General features: G+C 42.1%; 1 protein-coding gene across 2 annotated transcripts in view; it reads left to right on the top strand.

Annotated features, from left to right (window-relative positions):
- The first annotated feature begins 1,123 nt into the window (after positions 1–1,123).
- The window catches only part of LOC139554603 (chloride channel protein 1-like), a 29,664-nt gene continuing 5,435 nt past the window's right edge, over positions 1,124–25,352 (top strand). For both annotated transcript variants that reach the window (XM_071367535.1, XM_071367536.1), the window contains exons 1-18: positions 1,124–1,296; positions 11,946–12,252; positions 12,942–13,073; positions 15,956–16,084; positions 16,424–16,557; positions 16,669–16,746; positions 17,006–17,084; positions 17,363–17,488; positions 17,764–17,848; positions 18,738–18,839; positions 20,837–20,921; positions 22,096–22,251; positions 22,748–22,817; positions 23,228–23,338; positions 23,952–24,165; positions 24,364–24,497; positions 24,595–24,779; positions 25,157–25,238. In XM_071367535.1, coding sequence (XP_071223636.1) covers positions 1,246–1,296; positions 11,946–12,252; positions 12,942–13,073; positions 15,956–16,084; positions 16,424–16,557; positions 16,669–16,746; positions 17,006–17,084; positions 17,363–17,488; positions 17,764–17,848; positions 18,738–18,839; positions 20,837–20,921; positions 22,096–22,251; positions 22,748–22,817; positions 23,228–23,338; positions 23,952–24,165; positions 24,364–24,497; positions 24,595–24,779; positions 25,157–25,238 — 2,260 coding nt within the window. In that variant the 5' untranslated portion in view covers positions 1,124–1,245. The remainder of the gene's footprint in view (positions 1,297–11,945; positions 12,253–12,941; positions 13,074–15,955; positions 16,085–16,423; positions 16,558–16,668; positions 16,747–17,005; positions 17,085–17,362; positions 17,489–17,763; positions 17,849–18,737; positions 18,840–20,836; positions 20,922–22,095; positions 22,252–22,747; positions 22,818–23,227; positions 23,339–23,951; positions 24,166–24,363; positions 24,498–24,594; positions 24,780–25,156; positions 25,239–25,352) is intronic.

The raw sequence follows: 25,352 nt of genomic DNA on the forward strand, positions 1-25,352 counted from the left end.
GTTACTTTAAACACCCAAAACATCAGTGCTAAAGGGGCTGTTTTAAAATGCTCTGAAAACATCTTGTGATGTGAAAACCCCTGTGCTTTCCCTGCCTCTACCATAGTACGTAATTGTCCCCTTTCTGGTCATTTAAATTTAATTTCAAATGCCAAGATAATCAAGTTTTTAATGAAGTTCAGTATTGCCTTAAAGTTGCACTATTCAAAAATCTCTCCGCCATTTCCTGGTTGCTAAAACTCTAATTTCAGTTTGACAAAACAAGATGGTACAATGATTCTCTACTGTACACTATCTAAACCGCTCGGAAATATATTTTCCATAACCAAACATATTGTTGTTTCAGCTGTTTGAAGCTGGTGTACAAAACCGCCAGTAAAAGACTCAAAAACAAAACTTAAGAACGGGGAGCATAGAAATAGCACACATAGAACATATCTACTGCTTCTTAGACTTGCTTTCAAGTAGAATGATGGATCTATAACTCACATTTCTCTGTGAATTTGGATCGGGTCGCCCAAAAAGTTACATATTGCCACGTTAAACTTCTTGGAGACATATTTTTCAGAGTTACGGATGTTTTTCTATTTGACAGGCACTGCATATCAACATCTGTTTTCTCAATTCTCATCTGCTCTCTATATAGTGTACTGTTCAATACTGTACAGTAGAGTTGCTGGCCCAGACAGTAGCAGTTGCTAGACCCTGAACCTTGCTGGACCCTGAACCCTCCAAACCCACGAAGCCAAAAGAACAGTCTGTGCCATAGCTATGCCCTCATCATATTGCAGTGCCAACTCCAATGAGGAACATCCCTCACAACAATGAACCTCTCTCTCTCCCCTTCTGTCTTTCCCATTTTACCTGCCGTACCTCTATTCTAATTAACAGGTGCTCAAAGTCTTAGGGGCTTGCCCCAGGCAACAGGGTGGGTACGCCATTACCTTAGATCTAATGATAGAGGGAGAGAGCGGGATAGAGAGGGGAGGTTAGGGATGTGTGAGGTATCTGTTAGTTTACACACACTGCTTACCGGGACAGAGGTGGGCAATCCGAGTGGTGGGGAGATCTGCTGCAAGGGCTCGCTTACACTGTGTGAGAATGTGTGTGTGTGTGAGAGCGTGAGAGTTTTTCTCTGTGTGTGTGTGTCTCTGGTGTGTGTGTGCCTGCGCACACTCGCGGGCGCAGAGCTGGAAATGCTGAGACAGACAGCTGGTTTATTTTTGGGTCAGTGACAGTGTGTCAATGGCCGCAGATGCGTCGGAAAGGAAGGCTCTGAGATACCAACAGACCCTGGTCAGTTCTTTCTCCCACGCTCTCTTCCGCTCTCTTTCTGTCTCTCTCTCTCTCTCTCTCACTACCTATCTCCTCTTATCTTTTTCCATTTGCTCTCATATTGCGTTACGCAGCAGCAGGCTGTCTCTATCTATGACATTAATCTTGCACAATCTCTTGCATGACATAACGGGTCGTCTCTGCTCTTTACGGTCTGTGCACAGGGAGCATGGGGACACACACACACTGTCTGGTAACGGTGGTCCCGGAGACCTCTTAGCAGGTCCGTGACTGTGGCAACAGGTGTCTGTGTGTCTGAGGACCCCACACCTTCAGTCTCCGTCAGGGTCTTAACTCTCTCTGTCTGGCTCTTTCTCTCTGGCTCTTTCTCTCTCTCGCTTTCTCAGCCACCTGTTCATTATCCTCCCCACCTTTTAATTCCTTTCATTTATTACCAACAAACATAATGCATTTTTACGTAGAAATAGATGGCTGTTCAACGACCTCCTTGATATTGTACGGTGGTAAGTGCCTCTCCATGCTCTCAGATAGACCTGGGAGGAATGTGTTTGCATGTAAGTGGGATTTCATCCATGGAGATGAATCTAGGTTTACAGCAGTGTGGTGTGGGAAGGGGGTAACCCGATCGTGCATGTGGAATATATTTGTTAATCTCCGCTCGTCACGTAGTCTAAGATGACCCCGGGGTCCAGAGTGTTCCAAAACATCTGGAGGGACTTAAACCATTAGACTTTCAGTATGTATTTTTTTTTTGATTCGTAAGAAACACCGGCTGCAAATTGGTGTGGCGTATTGTATTTAACAGGGTAGTTCTATACCGTGGGCCTTTGGCTAAGGTCATAGGCTGTTAGGCTGTGTGTCCACATGCTGGTGGTTGTGTGTGTCTGTGTGCGCACCAGTGTACGCATGTACTGTATGACCTGTGTGTGTTAGTACAGGCCATGTGGACTATGATAACCGTGTGTTTACACTGTCGCCCGGGGAGCAGGGCTATATTGAGAAGTGTCACTTTTTTTGAGCGGGAGTTTGTTTCTGTTCTCCTTGTCATTGTGCTGTGGAGGATCAAGAAGTGAGATCACAAGGGGGCCTCCCATTCCAATTGAACTAGATGCCATTGCCAGGCACAATAGAGAGTTATGTGGAGAGTTGTTGACAGACATGCGGAGAATGTATGTGGTTAATACTCCGTAAGACTGGATGATATTTTCGAAGACCTTCGTGTGTATTACATTTGACTTTAACTGACATAAGAGCGGTGACACACAACACTGTCCAACCTTCCCCGTCATGTGACCTATTGCTGTAGATGTCATGTGTCTGTAGGACAACTGGACTAGCAGATGGACGGACCTGCATATAGGCAGAGGAAAGTAGACTGGTTGGCAGGCAGACAGACAGCGCAGATTAGCAAAGTAGATGGGTAGATTCGTATTTGTTACTAATACTATTGCTACTACAATTGCTTATTATATTTGTCTCTTCTGGTGCCATTAGGCTGTCACTTGAGGACATGCAATATTGTGAATACAGTTAAGGGTATTGTCAGGCCCGACGTGCAGTGGAGGGCCCTGCAACCGCTAACAGTGATTATTCTTAACAGGACCGTTATGTATTTGATCTATCGAAACTATCAGTAACAGCCTGACGCTGTTACAGAAAACTCACTCATGGAGTCTTCATCTATTCTCATGTTGTTATCTCTGATTTTCATCCACCCTACCTATCTCACAGGTGTGTCCAGGTACTTGTTTTCATTGTGAGAAGTACAAAAAGAGCCGGTATGAGGATTACGAGCAGATACGTTCCTTGAGATTAAATCTGTTTTGCAGTGAGTTGATCAAATCTGACACTGGCGTTTTGTTGATTTCTCTCTATATACTTTATAATAAACGCGCTCGCTTTCCACTTGACGAACATGCTCAGGTGTCGCGGTCCGTCCACACGAACCAAACTCCCCTTACAGAAGTCCTTAAGGGTCAGCGGGACGGACAGATAGTGAGAGATCGAGAGAGTAAGAGGTGTGCAGCGGTGAACGTTGGGTCCCACCGGTGCTAAATATAACTCCCAGAGTAGAGTTACACGCGGTGAGAAAGGGGGAGAGAGGGAAAGTGTGTACGAGGTGCATGATGTGTAGAGGCAGAAGAGAGCGAGAGGGGCTTGGAGAGGGGAGGAGAAATCTGGAGAAAGAGGGGGATTACACGGACGGTCAGAGGTAGGGAAAGGCAGAGGATGACTGAAATAGACTAATGGAGGGCAGCAACGTGATGGTATGTGATAAAACGGGTAGATCAGGCGCACGAGTATCATTTCAAATTTGAATGGGTTGACTGCTCAAAAATGTTGAACGCTTAAATCAACCAGCTTGTTGATAAGGTGTTGATACAGGCACTTTACAAGACTAATCTGACACAATGTATAGGCAAGCAAATTGATGGTGAGGTTAACCATTTTGTAATAATATTACAATGGTTACAAAACCTTTAGCATATAAGTTGTGTAGTATATTAGCAGTAAAATAAGTAAGTAGTATAGTATACTGTGTAGAATAGCCATATGATAGGCATGCATTACATCCATTGACCTGTTAGTTGATATCATGACTGCCCTGAGTGAGATCCAGTTAGATGCTAGTTAAGTAAATGTCTGGTAAATGTTTGAATATTTCTGTGTGTTACTAGACATATATTTGGTGAAGTCTTCAAGATTCCAATTTACATCAGAGATTTGCCTTCCTGTCCCAGTGGTTTGCCAAGATGTTGTGTTGCCAGAGTATATCCTGCATGTGAGAGACAGCCTTGAGTTTGTACAGAAACCACAAGGCAAAAGAGAAAGGAGCGGGTCTTGCAGTACGCCTCTCCTCATCACGAATCTGTAGGGGGAGAATTTCCTCAAGTTCCCCCCCAGATAAAAATAAAATCAAACATACAGTATGGAATTGCTTAGAATAAAAACAAATGTTTATATAAAACATTATTAGACATCATTTTTTCCCTCTCCAGTATTAACATGATTATCTTTTGAGTATGGTGTGTAGAGGATTCCCTCTCAATTGCAGGCTGGTATTTCAGCTAACGCCACCTTGCACTAGTTGCCAGGGGCGAGTTGGAGGAGGGAGGTTTCTTCTTCCTTGGTATAGTAGAACTAGTGACATAACAAGACTTTACTGCTGCACTACAGGGGACTGAAAGTATTTCCGACTCCTTTTCTGGAGGCTAGTATTTCCCAACAGGTCCAACAGCTATATGGATGTTGTGGACGCGTCTCTTTGAAGCCTGCTACTGATTTTGATAACTGTGTTGAAGTCAGCCGTTCAAGTCCAACAGCACACTGTTATAAAACATTCACGGTCACTAAATCCTGTCCACAGAATCGGCAGGCAACAGCTGGGAAAGTGCCCGCATAGAAAAAATACTACAGTTTACTATAGAATACTACAGGACCTACTGTAGTAAACTGTAGAATACTATACTACACACTGTTGGATCCCTCAATCGGGATGTGCTTACTATATAATTGTGTAATATACTGTCGAATACTATATTACACACTGTTATATCCCTTGATCGTGTAGTGTTTACGATAGAATGTTGTAGTATACTATAGTAAATGCTACAATATTATACACAACAACAAAAAACACTGTAGTAAATACTACAGTAATGTCCGCAAAAACACTACACTTGTTTAACTATAGGAAATTCCACAGTATTTAACTCTGCCCATTCCCCTTCCCCATATCGCAATTTGTGCCACCCAGAAGTGAGAAACTTACATGCCAATTATAGACCATATATTTTGTTCCCTACAGGTTATAGAAAAGAGCAGAAGCTCTGAACTATCCGTTCAGACCCGTCCTACCTACCTACATGTTATGGAACATTTGCTCTTTTGGTATTTCTCCAGTAGATTTCCTGAAGGAGACTCGACTTCTATGTCAAAGATAAAAAATGTTAAACCACTATAGTAATGTCTGCAAAATCACTACAGTAAATACTACAGTAACAAAAACACTACAATAAATACTGCAGTATAGTATTGCCAGCAAAAACACTACAGTATACTACAGTAAATACTACCGTTCTTTTACTACAGTATTAATACTAAAGTTAACTGTAAATACGACAGTAAAGTCAGCAAAAACACTACAGTAAATATTTGTGTTTTTTCCATATTATAAACTGGGTGACTCGAGCCCTGAATGCTGATTGGCTGAAAGCCAGGATATATCAGACTGTATACCACAGTAATGAAAAAAAAATTTTTTTTAACAGCAATAAGGCACCTCGGGGGTTTGTGGTATATTGGCCATATACCACACTCCTTTGTGCCTTATTGCTTCAGTATACTATAGTCTTTTTTTATGTGGGTGTTGATTAAAGAAAATCCCCACATATTCTGTCTGGCTCAATGTACACTGAATAAAAATATAAACGTCTTGGTTTCATAAGCTGAAATACAAGATTCCCCAAATTTTCCATTGATACAAAAAGCTTATTGCTCTTCAATTTGGTGCACAAATTTAATTACACCTCTTAGTCAGCATTTCTTCTTTACCCCTTTGCCAAGATAATCCATCCACCTGACAGGTGTGGCATATCAAGAAGCTGATTAAACAGCATGATCATTACACAGGTGCAACTTGTGTTGGGGACAATAAAGGCCACTCTAAAATGTGCAGTTTTGTCAGACAACACAATGCCACAGATGCCTCAAGTTCTGAGGGATTGTGCAATTGGTATGCTGACTGCAGGAATGTTCACCAGAGCTGTTGTCAGAAAATGTAATGTTAATTTCTCTACCATAAGCAGCCTGGTTTGCTGATGTCAACCTTGTGAACAGAGTGCCCCGTGGTGGCTGTGGGGTTATGGTATGGGCAGGCATAAGCTACAGACAACAAATACATTTGCATTTTATCTATGGCAATTTGAATGCACAGAGATACCGTGACAAGATCCTGAGTCCCATTTTCGGGCCATTCATCCCCGCCATCACCTCAATTTTTTTTTTAAGTATTTGTGACCAACAGATGCATATCTGTATTCCAAGTCATGTGAAATCCATAGATTAGGGCCTAATAAATGTATTTCAGTTGACTGATTTCCTTATATGAACTATAACTCAGTAAAATCTTTAAAATTGTTGATTGTTGCATTTATATTTTTGTTCAGTGTATATAATAGTGCCTATTTTCATTAACATGTTGGTAACCATTAAGAGGTTTGTTGGACACTGAGAGCTGATACAGGTATGATACTTATTGTCAATGTATCCCATGGTAAGCCGAGCTGTGACATGTCTGGTCCAATGGAAGTCATGGCGTGTGTGCAGCTCATGTATATGTTGGTGATTTTACTCGGTATACATATCCATGTGTATGACTGACGTACAGTACTCTTTCTAGGACCCACAGAGACAGACTTGTACATGCACACTAAATTACGAGGTGTCAAGGTTATTGAAAGGCAGCCCAAAGCGTAAATGGGGCGCCAGGTAGCCTAGTGGTTAGGTTGCTGGATCGAATCCCCGAGCTGACAAAGTACAAATCTGTCCTTCTGCCCCTGAGTTAACCCACTGTTCCCCGGGCGCCTGAAGACGTAGATGTCGATTTAAGGCAGCCCCCCGCACCTCTCATTCAGAGGGGTTGGGTTAAATGCGGAAGACACATTTCAGTTGAAGGTATTCAGTTGTACAACTGACGAGGTATCCCCCTTTCCCTAAATGCTAGGCCTGAATGATTCCTAGTGTGGTATTGTTGACTAGAGGTCAACTGCACTGTGCAGATGTTGTTTGTATCTGAGCACTTGTAGTATACAGTATACTTCCGACTTCAACTGTATATCAGAAGGTTTTCAGACTTCCCTCAACAGGTTGTTGGTTTCCCACAAAAGCTTTTGTTTCACAAATTCCATTATGTCTGGGGTATGACGTCAGTATCTAAATTATGTGATAAAGATCCGTTTACCACTTGATCAAAATGTTCATTAAACAATAAAGGTGCAGTGTGCGTATATACAGTTGAAGTCGGAAGTTTACATACACCTTAGCCAAATACATTTAAACTCAGTTTTTCACAATTCCTGACATTTAATCCGAGTAAAAATTCCCTGTCTTAGGTCAGTTAGGATCACCACTTTCTTTTAAGAATGTGAAATGTCAGAATAGTAGTAGAGAGAATGATTTATTTCAGCATTTCTTTCTTTCATCACATTCCCAGTGGGTCAGAAGTTTACATACACTCAATTAGTATTTGGTAGCATTGCCTTTAAATTGTTTAACTTGGGTCAAACGTTTCGGGTAGCCTTCCAAAAGCTTCCCACAATAAGTTGGATCAATTTTGGCGCATTCCTCCTGACAGAGCTGGTGTAACTGAGTCAGGTTTGTAGGCCTCCTTGCTCGCACAGGCTTTTTCAGTTCTGCCCACAAATTTTCTATGGGTTTGAGGTCAGGGCTTTGTGATGGCCACTCCAAAACCTTTATTTTGTTGTCCTTAAGCCATTTTGCCACAACTTTGGAAGTATGCTTGGAGTCATTGTCCATTTGGAAGACCCATTTGCGACCAAGCTTTAACTTCCTGATTGATGTCTTGAGATGTTGCTTCAATATATCCACATAATTTTCCTTCCTCATGATTCCATCTATTTTGTGAAGTGCACCAGTCCCTCCTGCAGCAATGCACCCCCACAACATGATACTGCCACCCCCGTGCTTCACGGTTGGGATGGTGTTCTTCGGCTTGCAAGCCTCCCCCTTTTTCCTCCAAACATGATGATGGTCATTATGGCCTAACAGTTCTGTTTTTGTTTCATCAGACCAGAGGACATTTCTCCAAAAAGTACAATCTTTGTCCCCATGTGCAGTTGCAAACCGTAGTCTGGCTTTTTTATGGCGGTTTTGGAGCAGTGGCTTCTTCCTTGCTGAGTGGCCTTTCAGGTTATGTTGATATAGGACTCGTTTTACTGTGGTTATAGATACTTCGTACCTGTTTCCTCCAACATCTTCACAAGGTCCTTTGCTGTTCTTCATGGATTGATTTGCAATTTTCGCACCAAAGTACGTTCCTCTAGGAGACGGAGCGCGTCTCCTTCCTGAGCGGTATGACGGCTGCGTAGTCCCATGGTGTTTATACTTGCGTACTATTGTTTGTACAGATGAACGTGGTACCTTCAGGCATTTGGAAATTGCTCCCAAGGATGAACCAGACTTGTGGAGGTCCACAATCTTTTTTCTGAGGCTGATATCTTTAGATTTTTCCATGATGTCAAGCAAAGAGGCACTGAGTTTGAAGGTAGGCCTTGAAATACATCCACAGGTACAGCTACAATTGACTCAAATGATGTCAATTAGCCAAATTTTCTGGAATTTTCCAAGCTGTTTAAAGGCACAGTCAACTTAGTGTATGTAAACTTCTGACCCACTGGAATTGTGATACAGTGAAATAAACAACTGTTTGCAAACAATTGTTGGAAAAATGACTTGTGTCATGCACAAAGTAGATGTCCTAACCGACTTGACAAAACTATAGTTTGTTAAGAAGAAATTTGTGAAGTGGTTGAAAAACGAGTTTTAATGACTCCAACCTAAGCGTATGTAAACTTCAGACTTCAACTGTATATGGATGTATGGGTTCTACTCCATATTGCATATTGTCCCAAGCAGCCCAGCACCCCATTGACATTGATATGCGTTTGATTTCAGGAGGATGTTTTGTGTCAATATGCCCATCTACTGTGTAATAGGCCTTTTCTAAATTGGCCAAAAGTCCGTCCTCCGCCCTCTCTCTGTCCTCCCTCCTCCGTGACCCAGAAACCTAGTGGTCAGGTGGTCGAGAAGATGTCAATTCGTTAATAGGCAAACAGAAGAGTAACCTCCCCTCCGCGCCAGCCACCTTAATCGAGGATAGTCGTGTTTCCTACCGGAGTCCTTGAAAGAGTTTTGTATTCTGCCACACATCGTTTTATCTATAAAATGTCTTGCACAACTAACTTAATTTGTTTTTATCACTTTAAACATTTATTTTGGGATCCACCTCTGTAAACGTAATTTGTCTGACGCTTGGCAGCGTGAGCGGAGAAGGAGAGTCTCATTTCATACAAGCGCATTTTTGTCCACGTTCCCTCTCCTCGATTAGTTTTGACCTTTTATCAAATAGAGGAGAGAAAGGATGGAGGAGAGAGGATGCAGAGGTTGAGCAAATCCAATTGAGAAAAGGCCATAGTATGGAGTTGCAATGTAGGCCTTCACTTTGCGTGCAGCAGGTATAAGAATAGATCAAATAAAATAATTAGTGTTTTTTACATGGAAGCCCACATTAACTATACAGTATTATGACATTATTCACGTGTCAAACTTCATTAAGTTATTCCGTCATTATGTACATAGACAAAGGTTCATCTATTTAAATGGGTTTGAAGACCATTGAACTGTTCATGTGGAAAAGATTGGAGTGGAGAACATATTCCTTACAAGGTGGTCTGCCATTTTGATTGTGTTTTTATCATAGTAATTAGTAGACTTAATTGACCGTTTATGCAAGTAATTCGAATATGTCGTCTTCCATTTAGAATTAGAATGGAATATTTGCCACCTCTCCAGTTTGATAGTGAAATGTGTCGATCATGATTTACAAAGCGTGTGAAATACTTACCCACAACCAACTGCTGGTCTTGTCTGATAGAGGATCACATACCTTGGGTCTTGGCTTGATCTTTGGTTGGTATAGTAGCTTACCAACCCCCTGCTCCCCCCCCCACACCCCCATAAGAAATTCATGTAATAGAATGTATCTTTGAGTGATAGCTATGTATTGAAACTACAAAATGATAAAAGCCAAGTAATGTAGTATTAGATTTACTAGATAACAGGAAATTATTTTAGTGTGTGTTTCTGAAAGTATGTCCGTGTTTCTATGCGTGTGCCTGCATGTCTGTGTGGGAGAGCTGCAGGCTGGAGTTATCTCTTTACCAGATGTCTGGATGCTGTAATTCATCCAAATGTAGACACATGCTTCCGCTCAGTGAGATTAAGGTCAACATGTTGAGGAGTTTTGTCTTTCTGTAAACTGGCCTTCTTTAGACTAGTTGAGTATCTGGAGCGTCAGCATTTGTGGGTTCGATTTCAGGCTCAAAATAGCCAGAAACAAAGACCTTTCTTCTGAAACTCGTCAGTCTATTCTTGTTCTGAGAAATTGATGTCACGGCTCTCGTCGTAATGAGGATCGGGCCAGAGCGCAGTGTGGTAGGTGTTAATGATTTTTATTAGATCACAAAACACTCAAACAAAATAAACAAGAGGGAAAACTGAAACAGTTCTGTAAGGTGCATAAACTAAACAGAAAATAACTACCCACAACTAAGGTGGCAAAACAGGCTGCCTAAGTATGATTCCCAATCAGAGACAACGATAGACAGCTGTCCCTGATTGAGAACCATACCTGGCCAAAACATAGAAACAGAAAACATAGAAATAAAAAAAACTATAATGCCCACCCTAGTCACACCCTGGTCTAACCAAAATAGAGAATAAAAGCCAGGGCTTTTATGGCCAGGGCGTGACAATTAAGGCTATTCCATGCGAGAAATTGCCAAGAAACTGAAGATCTAGTACAACGCTATGTACTACTCCCATTACAGAACAGCGCAAACTGGCTTTAACCAGAATAGAAAGAGGACTGGGTGGCCCCGGTACACAACTGAGCAAGAGGACAAGTACATTAGAGTGTCTAGTTTGAGAAACAGATGCCTCACAAGTCCTCAACTGGCAGCTTCATTAAATAGTACCCGCAAAACACCAGTCTCAACATCAACTGTGAAGAAACGACTCCGGGATGCTGGCCTTCTAGGAAGAGTTGCAAAGAAAAAGCCATATCTCAGACTGGCCAATAAAAATAAAATAATAAGATGGGCAAAAGAACAGACACTGGACAGAGGAACTATGCCTTTAAGGCCCTGCATCCCAGAGTCGCCTCTTCACTGTTGACGTTGAGACTGGTGTTTTGTGGGTACTATTTAATGAAGCTGCCAGTTGAGGACTTGAGGCGTCTGTTTCTCAAGCTAGACACACTAATGTACTTGTCCTCTTAACTAAACTTGGATTAGTTAACACAACGTGCCATTGGAACACAAGAGTGATGGTTGCTGATAATGGGCCTCTGGATGCCTATGTAGATATACCATTAGAAATCTGCCGTTTCCAGCTACCCTAGTCATTTACAACACTAACAATGTCTACACTGTATTTTTGATCAATTTGATATTTTAATGGACACATTTTTTTGCTTTTCTTTCAAAAACAAGGACATTTCTAAGTGATCCCAAACTTTCGAACGGTAGTGTCTGTATATTGCTTTTACATTCTTCTATGATAGATGAATGTTCCCTTAACGTAAGTTTCTTATTTTCATATGTAAACATATATGAACTGTTACGTGTAGATATACTGTATGTATAATAATAGTATATACTACATGATGTATTTTCTCTAAAATATACACATTCGGTGTGAAAATAAAATATCTTAAACTATTCTTATTTTCCTAAAATGACATTTTTGCCCCTCTAACCTTACCTGAACTACATTTTCAGCGAGTCTTCATTGTCCTTTGCTCATGAACATATGGGTAATGTAGTCTCTCTTCCTCCTGTCACTTTCAGCTGTATGGGGAATACAGCGAGCACCCGAGTGGGTCTGGCCGCCGAAGAGAGGCCACCCGACTGCTAACAGAGAGACAATGGAAGAAACACGACCACCATCAACATGGTCACCATCTGCAGCATCGCCATGGCCACCATCACCACAGCCACCACCATGGCCACCCCCACAGTCACACACATGGACACGGGCACCACAGCAGGCACAGGGGTCGGCATCACTCGGATGAGGCAGGACCTGCACATACGGCTACAGAGCAAGGCAACCCTTTGTCTATAAAGAAACGCCGCTCCTACTCAAAGTGCAGAGGTGAGGAGTCCATGCTCCGTAAAGTCTGTGGTGGTTAATTTCTTTACTATCAAATGAGGAGAGACAAACTTATCACACAAGTCAGAGTCATACTTGAACTAATCTTTATTCACTTATTAATAAGGGAACAGGTCAGTACAACACACACACATAAAGTGAATCGATTGAGTGCTGTACAATAATGATGTCTGGTCGACGAATCACCCTCAGATGATTCGTTGAGAGCCCCGAGACAAAGGTGCAAAGGTATTTTATAGCCAAGATACACCCCTTTCAGTCTACATCACAAACAACAGATGTATGGAATGGGTCACAAGGTTAAGATTTGTATGAAAGATACTTATAATTCACTGCAGACATTATCTGCTGTAAAAACAGTTATCTTGTGTAGAGACCAAGGTCTGGCCCTGGGGTCATCTCTCCCTGGTATCCATTAGAACAGAAACATTAACTCATGCTCTGGAATGCGGTATCACCCAAAGGCATCATAAATCTTCCAGAGGCCCATCCTCAGTAGAACACACACAGATGAGCGTTCTAACAACCTCTTATTCTGTTGCATAAAACAACCATTTGATGTTATAAACGTATTATAACATAATCTTGCAATTTTGCTTTCACAAGTCGCTGGTGATAAATGAACTCGAACAGTGTTAAAGTGAATCATGTCTGTCATGTTGTTTGCTCAGACTGTGTAGCGCGGGTACAGAGGTTCCTGGTCACCAAGCTGGGAGAGGACTGGATCTTCCTGGTGCTGCTGGGCGTCTCAATGGCGCTGGTCAGCTGGACCATGGACTACACCAGCGCCAAGAGTCTACAATGTACTACAATACCCACAATGCAACACATTTGAGCCACTGAACCGGCAGATCATACAGTTGCATGAATGCTTTTACACCATAAATAATGATCTAGACTAGACACCTAGTTGCTTATTGTCGGAGGGTTAGGGTGAGTGGTTATCGAAGTGTTGCAAAATGGTTCCGTGGTAACCTGATATGCAAAAATCATCTTGCAAAACAAACATTACAAAACGCTTGAAATTATGGTTACAGTCATTACCCTCATTAGGGAATTTAGTGAAGTTTGTATGATGGAGTCTCTCCAGGCTCTGTTCTTGCACCGCTACTGAGTCAATTTTCAATGATATCTGGACAACACATCTGTACACTGTAAAAAAAAAAAAGAAATTGTTGATTCAACTTACAAATGTTTGTCACCAGGCTACTTTAAAATTGCATGTCAAGTCCAGTCCAGATTTTGTGTGGAGTTAAAGTTTTTCTTCAACCTAGTAAAGTTAGTGGAACTGACAAATGTGGATTTAATAACTTGTTGAATGAACTTCATACTTTTAGTCTTCATACCTTTTTTTTTTAGTTGTGCTAACAAAGCTACTAAAGTTGTTTTGAAGTCTAGAGGATAAGTATTTGCTAGTCAGAAAAGCTAAACTAAGTTTTTTTAACTTACCAAAGTTTGTTACCCGGCTGCCTTAAAATCTTAAGTTGTGTCAACTTCCAGTTGAAACAACTACTTTGAAAATTACCCATTTCAGAACTGACTAAGTCTTTGAAATGATATAATATATTTCAGTGGGGAACATTATGCTCCCATCTGTCTCTTGCTCATGTGTGAGCTTTTTCGCCAGTTTCGAAACTGACAGTACACACAACCAACCAACAGATCACTTTACCTACAATGGCATTCTCAGTAACAGTAGGCAGGTTTCCATTGACCCAGGTTTATTCGACAAAAGCAATGTTGCAAAAAAAATCATTGCAACGTGTGTAATGGAAACGGCAGATACAGGAGAAACTTTATTTTTTCGAACTGTCTTTATTGCGACAAATGATGATGGAAACTGTGTTTTCTGATTAAATGATGATAAACTAATAATTTTGAAGGTACATATGGCACGTGATGTCACCACATAACTATAAAGCTCCACATCACAGTTCATTCTAAATACCTACTGATTACAAAATCTAATTTTTTCAACTATAAAAATAATGTTTCTTTGCAGGACAAGGATTGTCCTGACTTTCAAGAGTGCCTGAATTGCTTCAACTTGCTTTTCTGGTTGACTGGCAAGTTTCACCATCCAATTGTTTTAGATCTACAGGAGTGCAGTGTTCACCATGGGACAGACCGTGGCGATACGTTGGCACATGAGAATTATTAGAATATGGCAAATATTAGTCAATTATACACCGGGTGGGTCTAATCCTGAATGCTGATTGGTTAAAACCGCATTCCAGCTGGTGTCAATTCCACAAGTTACCACCCGCTAAATCTATGAAGTTAAAATGCCTATTTACTCTGTTCCATCTGACTGCGCAATCCACTGTCTCATCAGCCCAGCCAGGCAATTTATAAACTTGATCTCCACTATAAAAAGCATCTTCACATTATCTCAGATTTCTTTTAGACTAACATTTAGTTTTCGACAGCGGAGATTTGTATAAACCTTGCTGTCTGTCTCTGAAACATTGTTTCAATATTAAAATACAATTTCCAGCTGTCCCATAGTAATGACCGAGTCGGGACGATACAGAAAGACAGGCAGGTAGCGTTTCTCAGCCAGTTGAAAATCATGAATCGGCTTGCATAATTTTTATGGATATTATACAAAGAAATGTAAATTGAAAAAATATCGAACTAACGAAGTGCAGGATATTTGCAGTCTTTCCAGCTTCAGCTTGAAGTGATTGTGTTAGCTGTGCTGTTTCCTCTGTTGGCTGTACTGTCTGACATGACTGTATGTTAGCCTTAGTTAGTTCACATGGCTAGCTAGCAAGCTATTTTCTTTCTAAATGTCGACAAAAAAATCACTGGGCAAATTAATGGAAACAAAGCTACTGACAGAAACGTTTTTCTTGTTTTCTTTTTACATGAGGTTGTTTATCTACCTACGTTGAATGCACTAACTGATAAATACGTCAGCTAAATGTCCAAATGTAAATATATAACGCACGGATGCAAAGCATGCTGGGTATTATTCTAATGAGCCCCCCCCAAAATAAATATAAGTCATCTGAACTTGACATGTTCAGTCAACACTACTGTTATGTTGCTTCTGTTGATTTGACTTCATGGTTGTGAATTTCTAAGTTGAGTAAAAATACTGTTTTTTGCCAACTCAATTTGATTTAATACGTTTTGAAATCTAAGAATATTTTTGGTCAACCCAACACATTATACAAATGTAGTTTTCTTGGCTAGACAAAACGAGTCATTTTGACTGAATCTCAATATCTTTTTTTTACGGTGTACATTTCAATGAAACATGGTGACGCTCAACAAGTCAGTGCCCCTCTTATAGAATACCACTAATGCCAAGAGAAACGTCTACAAGTGGAAACAGACATGTGTCAGTCCAGATGGATTAGAAAACCCCATCTTAAAGTGTATTTTCTTTGTAACTGTCTGTGTCAGTGTCTGCCCTGTCATAACCAACTTCCGTTTCTCCTCTCTTCTCACCTACATTACCTTATCCTCCACCCTCTTCCCTGATCTTCACCCCGTGTTCTGTCTCCCCCCTCATTTCCTCCTCCCTCTTGCTCTTCTTCCTCCTCCCCCCTCTGTTTTTCTCATTTTCTCCAATACCTTCCTGCTTTTTCTCACATTCCTTCTCATGCCTCACTGTCACCCGTCTCCTCAATCCTCCTCTCCCATCCCTCTGTCCCTCCCTCTGTCCCCATGTCAGTGTACAAGTGGATTCACTGGGAGCTGAGGGGTAATGTCCTGCTCCAGTACCTGGCCTGGGTCAGCTATCCTATGGTGCTCATCATGTTCGCCTCCTCCTTCTGCCACCTGGTTGCCCCACAAGCCATCGGTGTGTACAAGCTCAATGCTTACTGCTTACTTTCCCCATCACCCGCCACCCCTAATGACCTGTTACCCGCAATCTGTTATCCATTGATTTTTCTCCCCTCTCTGCTTGTGTACCTACCTAGCCCTGGCCTGACACACTGATGTCCTCACTATCTATCTAGAGTTATGACCCTTTTATTGTTGTTGAGTCAAATGTATATTTTTTCCTGTAAAACAGCAATTTTGTCATTCTTTCTCTTCCCTGACCTCTTTTCACCTCACCACCCTGTTTGTCTTTCTGTTTCTCTCTGTGTCTCACGCTCTCTCTGTCTGTGTCTCTCTGTGTGTCTTTCTCTTTCAGGCTCTGGTATTCCTGAGCTGAAGACCATTCTCAGAGGCGTAGTGCTGAAGGAGTATCTGACTCTCAAGGCTTTTATTGCCAAGGTCATTGGTCTGACTGCAGGTCTGGGCAGTGGGATGCCAGTGGGGAAAGAGGTGGGTTACACACACTCACATCTGATTCCCTGATTACAGCTGTCTAAAAAGCCACTAAAAGTTTCCTTGTTTCTGACCCCTTTCTATTTGTCCTTCATATTGCTTCCCAAGGGCCCATTTGTTCATATAGCCAGCATCTGTGCTGCTGTGCTGAGCAAGTGTATGATGTTCTTCTCAGGAGTCAATCAGGTAAGCAGTTACTTGACCAGCATTGAGAATAATGAGGACATTACAGTTTTGTCGGATCACTTCGCATTATACTTTTAGGCGTTTTTCATTTACTTTCTCTTTTCCTCCATCTGTACCTTACTGGTATGGGATCCTCTTATCCCTTTCCCTCAATCTGTCTGTCCCTTCCTCCCGCTCTTGGCCTCTCCCCTTCCTCACTCTACCTTACCTCTCTGTCCCCCCCCCCCCTCCCTCTCTCTCTCTCTGTGTGTGTCAGTAGAGCCCATACTGCTACACAGACATCCTCACAGTTGGCTGTGCAGTTGGGGTGGGCTGCTGTTTCGGTACCCCTCTTGGAGGTACAACACTATATTCCTTTTCTTTCTTTCAATTCACCTTCCATCCATCTAGTATAAAGCAAGCTACGAAGTCAGCTGAAACAATTGTCACGTGTCTGACAATCAATATAGGCATGGTGCTGAAATAGCCTAAAAATAATTTATGGATTTGTGACGTCATAGCAAGCCTTCAGTGTATAGTAAATATGCAATCTAGACTTTGACTGCATGGCACATTTTGTAATATCATATCTGAATGATATTTTACCAGTCTTTCTTTGATCCTGTCGTTCCACCAGGGGTGCTGTTCAGTATAGAGGTGACGTCCACTTACTTTGCTGTGAGGAACTACTGGAGAGGTTATTTTGCCGCCACCTTCAGTGCCTTCATATTCAGAGTGCTCTCTGTGTTCAACAAAGATGCAGGTGGGTCAATGTACTATGACATCAGTATGGGATGCAAGCTTTTTGGTAAACACATAACACTTTGTGACGGCTGTCTACAAACATGTTTGGCTCGAGGGAACCCTTTCCCATAGAACCGTATCTGTGAAATGATATAGGCCTATTCCGGTATGATCATGAAAACAGAAATTCTGCTAGGTGTTGCCTTCTGGTTTCCTCTATGTTGTATAGTAGGCATGTATACATTCTAACACTCTCTCTGTCTCCCTCTTCCCCTGTCTTTTTGTCCACCACAGTCACCATCACTGCTCTCTTCCGCACCAAGTTCCGCATGGATTTCCCCTTTGACCTCCAGGAGCTGCCAGCGTTTGCCATCATCGGGTGAGAGAAAGGGTCGAGAGGGGGCCCCAGGAGCGTGGTGAGGGCACGGTGACCACACTGTGTAGTAGTTCTTTGTCACAACCCAACATGAATGCATAATCTCAGTCTATGTGCCATTAATCTCTTATGTTGGTAGTTATTACAAGAACGGAGATGCGGTGAATGGTTTTGCTTGCTTCAGCTTCCTAGACTACAGAGCTAGAAATAGATATACTATAGGCTAGATCAACACTAACTAAATGAATAGCTGAAGCAAGCACGTATACACTGAGTGTACAAAACATTATGAACACCTGCTCATTCCATGACATAGACTGACCAGGTGAATCCAGGTGAAAGCTATGATCCCTTATTGATGTCACCTGTTAAGTTCACTTCAATCAGTGTTGATAAAGGGGAGGAGACAGGTTAAAGAAGGATTTTTAAGCCTTGAGACAATTGAGACATGGATTGTGTATGAGTGTCATTCAGAGGGTGAATGGGCAAGACGAAAGATTGAAGTGCCTTTGAACGGGGTATGGTAGTAGGTACCAGGCGCACCGGTTTATGTCAAGAACTGCAACTCTGCTGGGTTTTTCACGCTCAACAGTTTCCTGTGTGTATCAAGAATGGTCCACCACCGAAAGGACATCCAGCCAACTTGACACAACTGTGGGAAGCATGGGCCAGCATCACTGTGGAACGCTTTTGACACCTTGTAGAGTCCATTCCCCAATGAATTTAGGCTGTTCTGAGGGCAAAAAGGGTGAGGGGTGTTCAATTAAATATCAGAAAGGTGCTCTTAATGTTTTGTACACTCGGTGTATATTCTTCAGAAAATGTACCTTTTTTGTTCTTATTTGGACCTTGAGAGTGAGTGAGGTAAAGGTCCTGGTGGTTGTCTCTTCAGGATCTCCTGCGGGTTCCTGGGGGCCTTCTTCGTCTGGCTGAACCGCCAGGTGGTGCTGTTCATGAGGAAACCCAATGCCATGACACGCTTCCTCACCAGACAGTGAGTTACAGGGATTGGGGAGGTATTTTGATGAGACACTTGAGAAAAATGCACACCTGAATTGGAGAGGATCAGGCTAGGGACTTAGATGGGAATAGAAATAGAATAGAATCATTCATTGTCCTCCTCAAATGATTGTTGCTGACTGGTAGATTTTACAAAAACCAACAGAAAATCAAACCATCACCCAGACATTGATTGATCCATCTATAAGCAATCTGTGGTCCCTGAGAAATAAATTAGTTACACACACTCGTTCTAATACAAATGAATGATTTAGCAGCAACCAGTGCAGCTGCTTTTGTCAGAGCTGCACATATTTACACTGTAGATTATGGACGGGAACACTGGAATTAGACCAACAGAGAACAGGACGGGGTCATTATATTGTCAGCTTTGAAAGTGTTCAATTGGTGCTTGTTCTTAGGCCTGTCCTACAGGGAGACAGAGGGGGGTTATCTTGTAGGAGGAGAAGCAGGACGTTTTTGATGACGGTATTGTGGCATAGAGTGCAGTTGTATTGAAAAGGTTATACGGTGCATTCAGAAAGTATTCACACTCTTTGACTTTTTCCACATTTTGTTGTGTTACAAAGTGGGATTAAAATGGATTTGTCATTTTTTTGTCAATGATCTACACAAAATACTCAGTCAAATTGGGAGATTTTTTTTTTTGTGTGGGGGGGATAAAACACTAATATATTTTGATTAGATAAGTATACAACCCCCTGGTGTAATATGTGAGAATCACCTTTGGCAGCGATTACAGCTCTTTGTCTCTTTCTGGGTAAGTCTGTAAGAGCTTTGCACACCTGGATTGTACAATATTTGCCCATTTATTCTTCAAGCTCTGTCAAGTTGTTTGTTAATTATTGCTAGACAGCCATTTTCAAGTCTTGCCATAGATTTTCAAAGCGATTTAAGTCTAAACTGTAAATAGGCCACTTAGGAACATTCAATGTCGTCTTGGTAAGTTTTTGTCCTGCTCTGTGTTCAGACTGGAATGCAGTCTGAACCAGGTTTTCCTCTAGGACTTTGCCTATGCTTAGCTCTAGTCCTTTTCTTTTTATCCTAAAACACTCTGTTGCCGATGACAAGCATACCCATAACATGATGCAGCCAACACCATGCTTGAAAATATGAAGAGTGGTACTCAGTGACGTGTTGTGTTGGATTTGCCCCAAACATAATGCTGTGTATTCAGAACAAAAAGTTCATTTCTTCACCACATTTTTTGCAGTATTACTTTAGTGCCTTATTGCAAACAGGATGTACTGTATGTTCTGGAATATTTTTTATTCTGTACAGGCTTCCTTATTTTCACTTTGTCATTTAGGTTAGTATTGTGGAGTAACTACAATGCTGTTGATCCATCCTCAGTTTTCTCCTATCACAACCATCTAACTCTGTAACTGGTGGCCTCATGGGGAAATCCCTGAGCGGTTTCCTTCCTACCCGTCAACTGAGTTAGGAAGGACGGCTGTATCTTTGTAGTGATTCCAAAGTGAGATGAATAACTTCACCATGCTCAAAGGGATATTCAATATCTGACTTGTTAAAAACATTTTTACTCCTGAAGTTATTTAGGCTTCCATAACAAAGGGGTTGAATACTTATTGACTCAAGACATTTCAGCTTTTTATTTTTTATTAATTTGTAAACATTTCTCAAAACATAATTTGTAGATCAGAGACAATCTAAATGTAATACATTTTAAATTCAGGCTGTAACACAATGAAATGTGGAAAAAGTCAAGGTGTGTGAATACTTTCTGAAGGCACTGTGTATCCTTTTAGCAGACAATTTTATCCAAACCGATTTACTGTCACGCGTGCATACATTTTAGGTACGGGTGGTCCCGGAAATCAAACCCACTATCCTGGCATTGCAGGCGCCCTCTACCAACTGAGCTACAAAGAACCACAGGGATATAGGGTTGTAACGTAGAGTTGAAAGTAGAAAGAGAATGGCTGTTTTTAATCCTTATTCTTTCACCAGCCGACTGATTTTCCCCGGTGTTGTGACCTTAGTGATAGCCACCTTGACCTTTCCCCCTGGATTTGGACAGTTCATGGCTGGAGAGGTCAGATTTCAAAACCAATTTTGTTTGCCCATTTTTTGTTGTTGTTTGTCACTATGTTAAAATGACTATACTCTGTAGAAGACCCGGTTTATCGGGACTTGAAAACACGTCGGTAACACTTTATAACACTTTCATGAATAAGCATACATTATTATAAAGTGTTACAAATATTGTTAAGCTTGGCTAAAATGCGACTTATCTACTATTCTCAATCGTGAAACAGGTAACTGCAGAGACACTCACAGGATCGTCTAAAGAGTACAACTATTTACCAAAATGTGTGAATTGTTAGCTCTCCACGTAATTTCAACCCAAAACATCTAAGTGGTGACGTTGAATCAACGTTAAACTCATTGGATTTGAATACAGTCATAAACGTAACTGTGTTTTTAGTTGACATTTTTTTTTGCCAAAATCCAATCACATGGTGTCATTTTCTTTTCTCACGTTGAATTCAAGTTAGTTGACAACTCAACCAGATGTAAATCGAAGCTAGACGTTGCCCTGACGTCTGTGCCTAGTGGGCTGGCTGCCAGTACCAGTATGTGTCTGCGCTCATGAGAATTCCACAAGGAGTTGGCACCCAGGCTAACCCTGGACTGGGTAGAATCTAGATGTTCAATATTAGCTAGATATTAATTGAAGAAGCCTCTTCGCCCAGCTATGTAGAAATAGCCCCAGGTTAATCATGTGTTAAAATAGCCTCCTTAGTGCGAATGAGGTGTGTTTTTAAATCACCTGTTGTGTGGTGACATCTTCACCCTCAAGCTACAATGTTTAGCACCTTCTTAAGATCTGACTTGTGCCCCGTTTCTACGGTGCTAAAATGCAGAGGTATTTCTGAAACCGACCATTCTGCTCACAGTACAGTATTGGCATTTATTTCAAAAACCTCTCTTTTGGCAATATATTGAATAGGCCTATGGGTTGACATATGTGATGCACACAAAACAATCTTCATCTGCAGTATTTTGAACAAGTTCTGACTACAGTACAGTTGGGTTTTGTAAAAATATCACTATATATTTTAAACTATTCATTACACGGTTTAAAACAATTTATCCCAAACTCTTTTAACACTAACACTTTTTAACAAAATGTTTCATTAAAACGTTTTAACAGTACTTGCCATTACTTTTCCCTCGTCCTTTCCCTTCTTTCATGCCACATGCAGCTGATGCCCAGAGAATGCATCAACTCACTGTTCGACAACTTCACCTGGACTCAAATCTGGCGCTCCCCCCCTCCCCCCGGCCTGGGGCGCTCCTCTGCCTGGCTGCACCCCGACGTCAGCGTCTTCGTCATCCTCCTCCTCTTCTTCGTCATGAAGGTACCCCTCCTCACATTTCCCTGCTCCGGTTTTTTTCCTTCTCCACCCCGTAGTGTTTCTCAGTATAGTCACACATTGCACATAGCGTCACTCAATGACAGTGACAGACTCCTGGTTGAGTCAGTCATCTCAGTAGAATAAGAATCTCCTACAGAGAAGAACCCTGTAGTGGAGATGTAGTCCTCAACAGATACATTAGTATCACACTTGACATAGTTGCCTAGAGATTTCCACTGTGTGTACTGGAGGATAAGAGTGCAATACTGTGAGTGTTAGCATCAGTATGTTTAGCGTTTCCCATTGAGAATAAATAGATTTGTATCTTGTCGCAATGGTATTGTTGGATTGGAGAACTGTCATTGGATAGAGTGGTCGGGAATGTAGTCTATCATGTGAAAAATACCTTTCAAGTCAAATCATTCGTCTACACTATGGTGGAAGTACTAAGATGCATTAATTCTGCTCAGTTAGTCATTTAATTCCACCCATGTCTCAGTTTTGGATGTCTGCTGTTTCGACAACGATGCCCATCCCTGCTGGAGCCTTCATGCCTGTCTTCATACTCGGTAAACAGAAGCGCAACATTATATGTCATTAGTCTAAATATGAACACAAATTACATATCAGTTTTTATTTTGTCTCATGGAAATTGACATTATCATTCGGTGGTGAAATAATCTGATCGAGCGATCCAATGTAGGCCTACAGTACATGACTATGGTATAAAGCATCATGGATAATCATGAAGTAGAGCATTCTGGGTAGTTTTTAAATCAGTGTACCTTCAAGGATGAGATGTCATATATAAAGAGTGTAAAATCATTAGTGAGCCACAGAGATAGATGAGTGCTTAGAAGGAGGTCAAATTAACATTGAGTGGTCGCAGGAGGGGGGATAAATGTCTGATAGCCAACATAATAGCAACGTAAACATGACATTCCACCTCTCATATCCACCATCATCTCTTTCTACCCAGGAGCCTCTTTCGGCCGACTGGTAGGGGAGATCATGGCTGCCCTCTTCCCCCACGGGATTCTGTTTGATGGAATCTTGTACCGCATCATCCCAGGAGGGTACGCTGTCATTGGTCAGTCTCCCTTTCCACCTCCTCCTCTCCCTCTCTCTGTCAGTGCCTGCCCGTCATCCGCCTTTGGTGTGATAGTGAAATGTCACTGTCTGTTCTCTCTCTCCTGTCCTCCGCTGTCTCGGTGACCCATAAACTTATACGCTACCATTAATCTCCTTCATTTTCCCTCTCTCGCTCCCTACACATCCCCCTCCTTCCCTCTTTACCGCCGCTCCTTTCATTCCATCCCCTTTTCCCTTTCTTCCTTCGCTATTCCCACGTGCCGTTCTGTACATCAGTCATCCCCCTGCTTTTCAGCCCCGAGTCCCTGATGTTTCTCCTCCTCATCCCTTGTTCTTTACCCCATGCCTCATCTTTTCTTTCCCTCCTGTACTTTTCCCTCGACTGTCAGTACTGTGTTGCCTCTTCCCATTAATCACTCCCATCGTTTTCCCATCCACCCATCACCCCCCCCTCTTTTCATTTCTCCCTCTCCTGTGGATCATCCAGCTACACATCCCTTCCACCTGAAAATGATTTATTTCTCCCCTTTTCTCTTTCTCTCCCCCTTCCTCTGTCTTCCATTTCTCCCTGCGTCCCCCCTTTCCTTGCTCTTCTCCCTCCTCTCTCCCAGGAGCGGCTGCACTGACCGGGGCGGTGACCCACACGGTGTCCACGGCGGTGATCTGCTTCGAGCTGACGGGACAGATCTCCCACATCCTGCCGATGATGGTGGCGGTGATCCTGGCTAACATGGTGGCCCAGGGCCTGCAGCCCTCGCTCTACGACTCCATCATCCAGATCAAGAAACTGCCTTACCTCCCTGAGCTGGGCTTTGGACACATCAGGTGTGCAGAGAGAAGCTGCAACCGAGGTGACATGTTGGCTCTGAGGGACCCAGTTGCATTGAGGGTCCCATGCGAAAACAATGAGTTGTTTGTGTCAATATGGCCTCCTCAGCATGCTTGATTCTTCAACATAGACACACCAGAAGTACACAAGTGTTGAGCATGAATGAATGATTGGCATTTCCTTCTGACTTACAGCCAGTATAACATCTTTGTGGAGGACATCATGGTTAGGAAAGTGAAGTTTCTCTCGTTACAGTCCACCTACAGGGAGTTGATATATCTCCTGGACTCCATTTCTCTCAAAACAATACCACTAGTGGATTCAACAGGTAAAATTAATGCGTTTTTCATGAACGTGAGAATACATTTCAGTGTCTTCGAATCATTTCTTGAGTGGTTCGTCATGTGACTCTCTCTTCCCCGTAGATTCTATGATCTTATTGGGCTCCATCGACCGCTCAGAGCTCCACGCTCTCTGTGATTGGTGGCTCTCTGCAGAGAGGCGTATCTTCAGGCAGGAACAGTGTTTACAGGAACAGAACCAGTATGCCAAAGACAGCTGGGAATCCTTTGCCTTTGTGGATGAAGACGATGAGGAGAGTGGAGATAAGGTTTGTCAGACCGAGAGGGTAAATGTTCATAGGGAATCAAAAACACACTCTTAGAAAACCTATCAAATCAAAGTTTATTGGTTGTGTACACAGATTTGCAGATGTTATCGCAGGTGCAGCAAAATAGGGTTCTGAAAGGGTTCTTCTAGGTTCTACATGGGTCTACATGCAACTTTTTTCATCCAAGAAGGTTCTTCGGCGGGTTCTAAAATGATTCTTTGTTTGGTGACAAAGTTCTACCTGGAACCAGAAAGTGTTCTTCTGTAGGGGCAAGCTGGAAAACACTTACTGAAGCGTCATGTGGCAAAGAACTTATTGTATTATGTCATTATTCAAGCTGTGAATGTGATGAATTACTGTTTTGTTAAATTTCCCAGAGCACCCCAGTTCAGGAAGAACGAAATGGCCCCCTGCCTTCCCCTAAACCGCAGGAGCCCTCGTCCAATCACACAGCTCCTGGTGAGTTGAACCATCTCTCTGGAACAATATTTCCATGGGTGCCTAGCAACAGTCCCCTATTATTATTCAGCGTATTGCATATTCATATTATTATACAGCTTTGAATTATTAGGT

This window comes from Salvelinus alpinus, chromosome 26 (genome assembly GCF_045679555.1).
Source record: "Salvelinus alpinus chromosome 26, SLU_Salpinus.1, whole genome shotgun sequence".
NCBI lineage: Eukaryota > Metazoa > Chordata > Actinopteri > Salmoniformes > Salmonidae > Salvelinus > Salvelinus alpinus.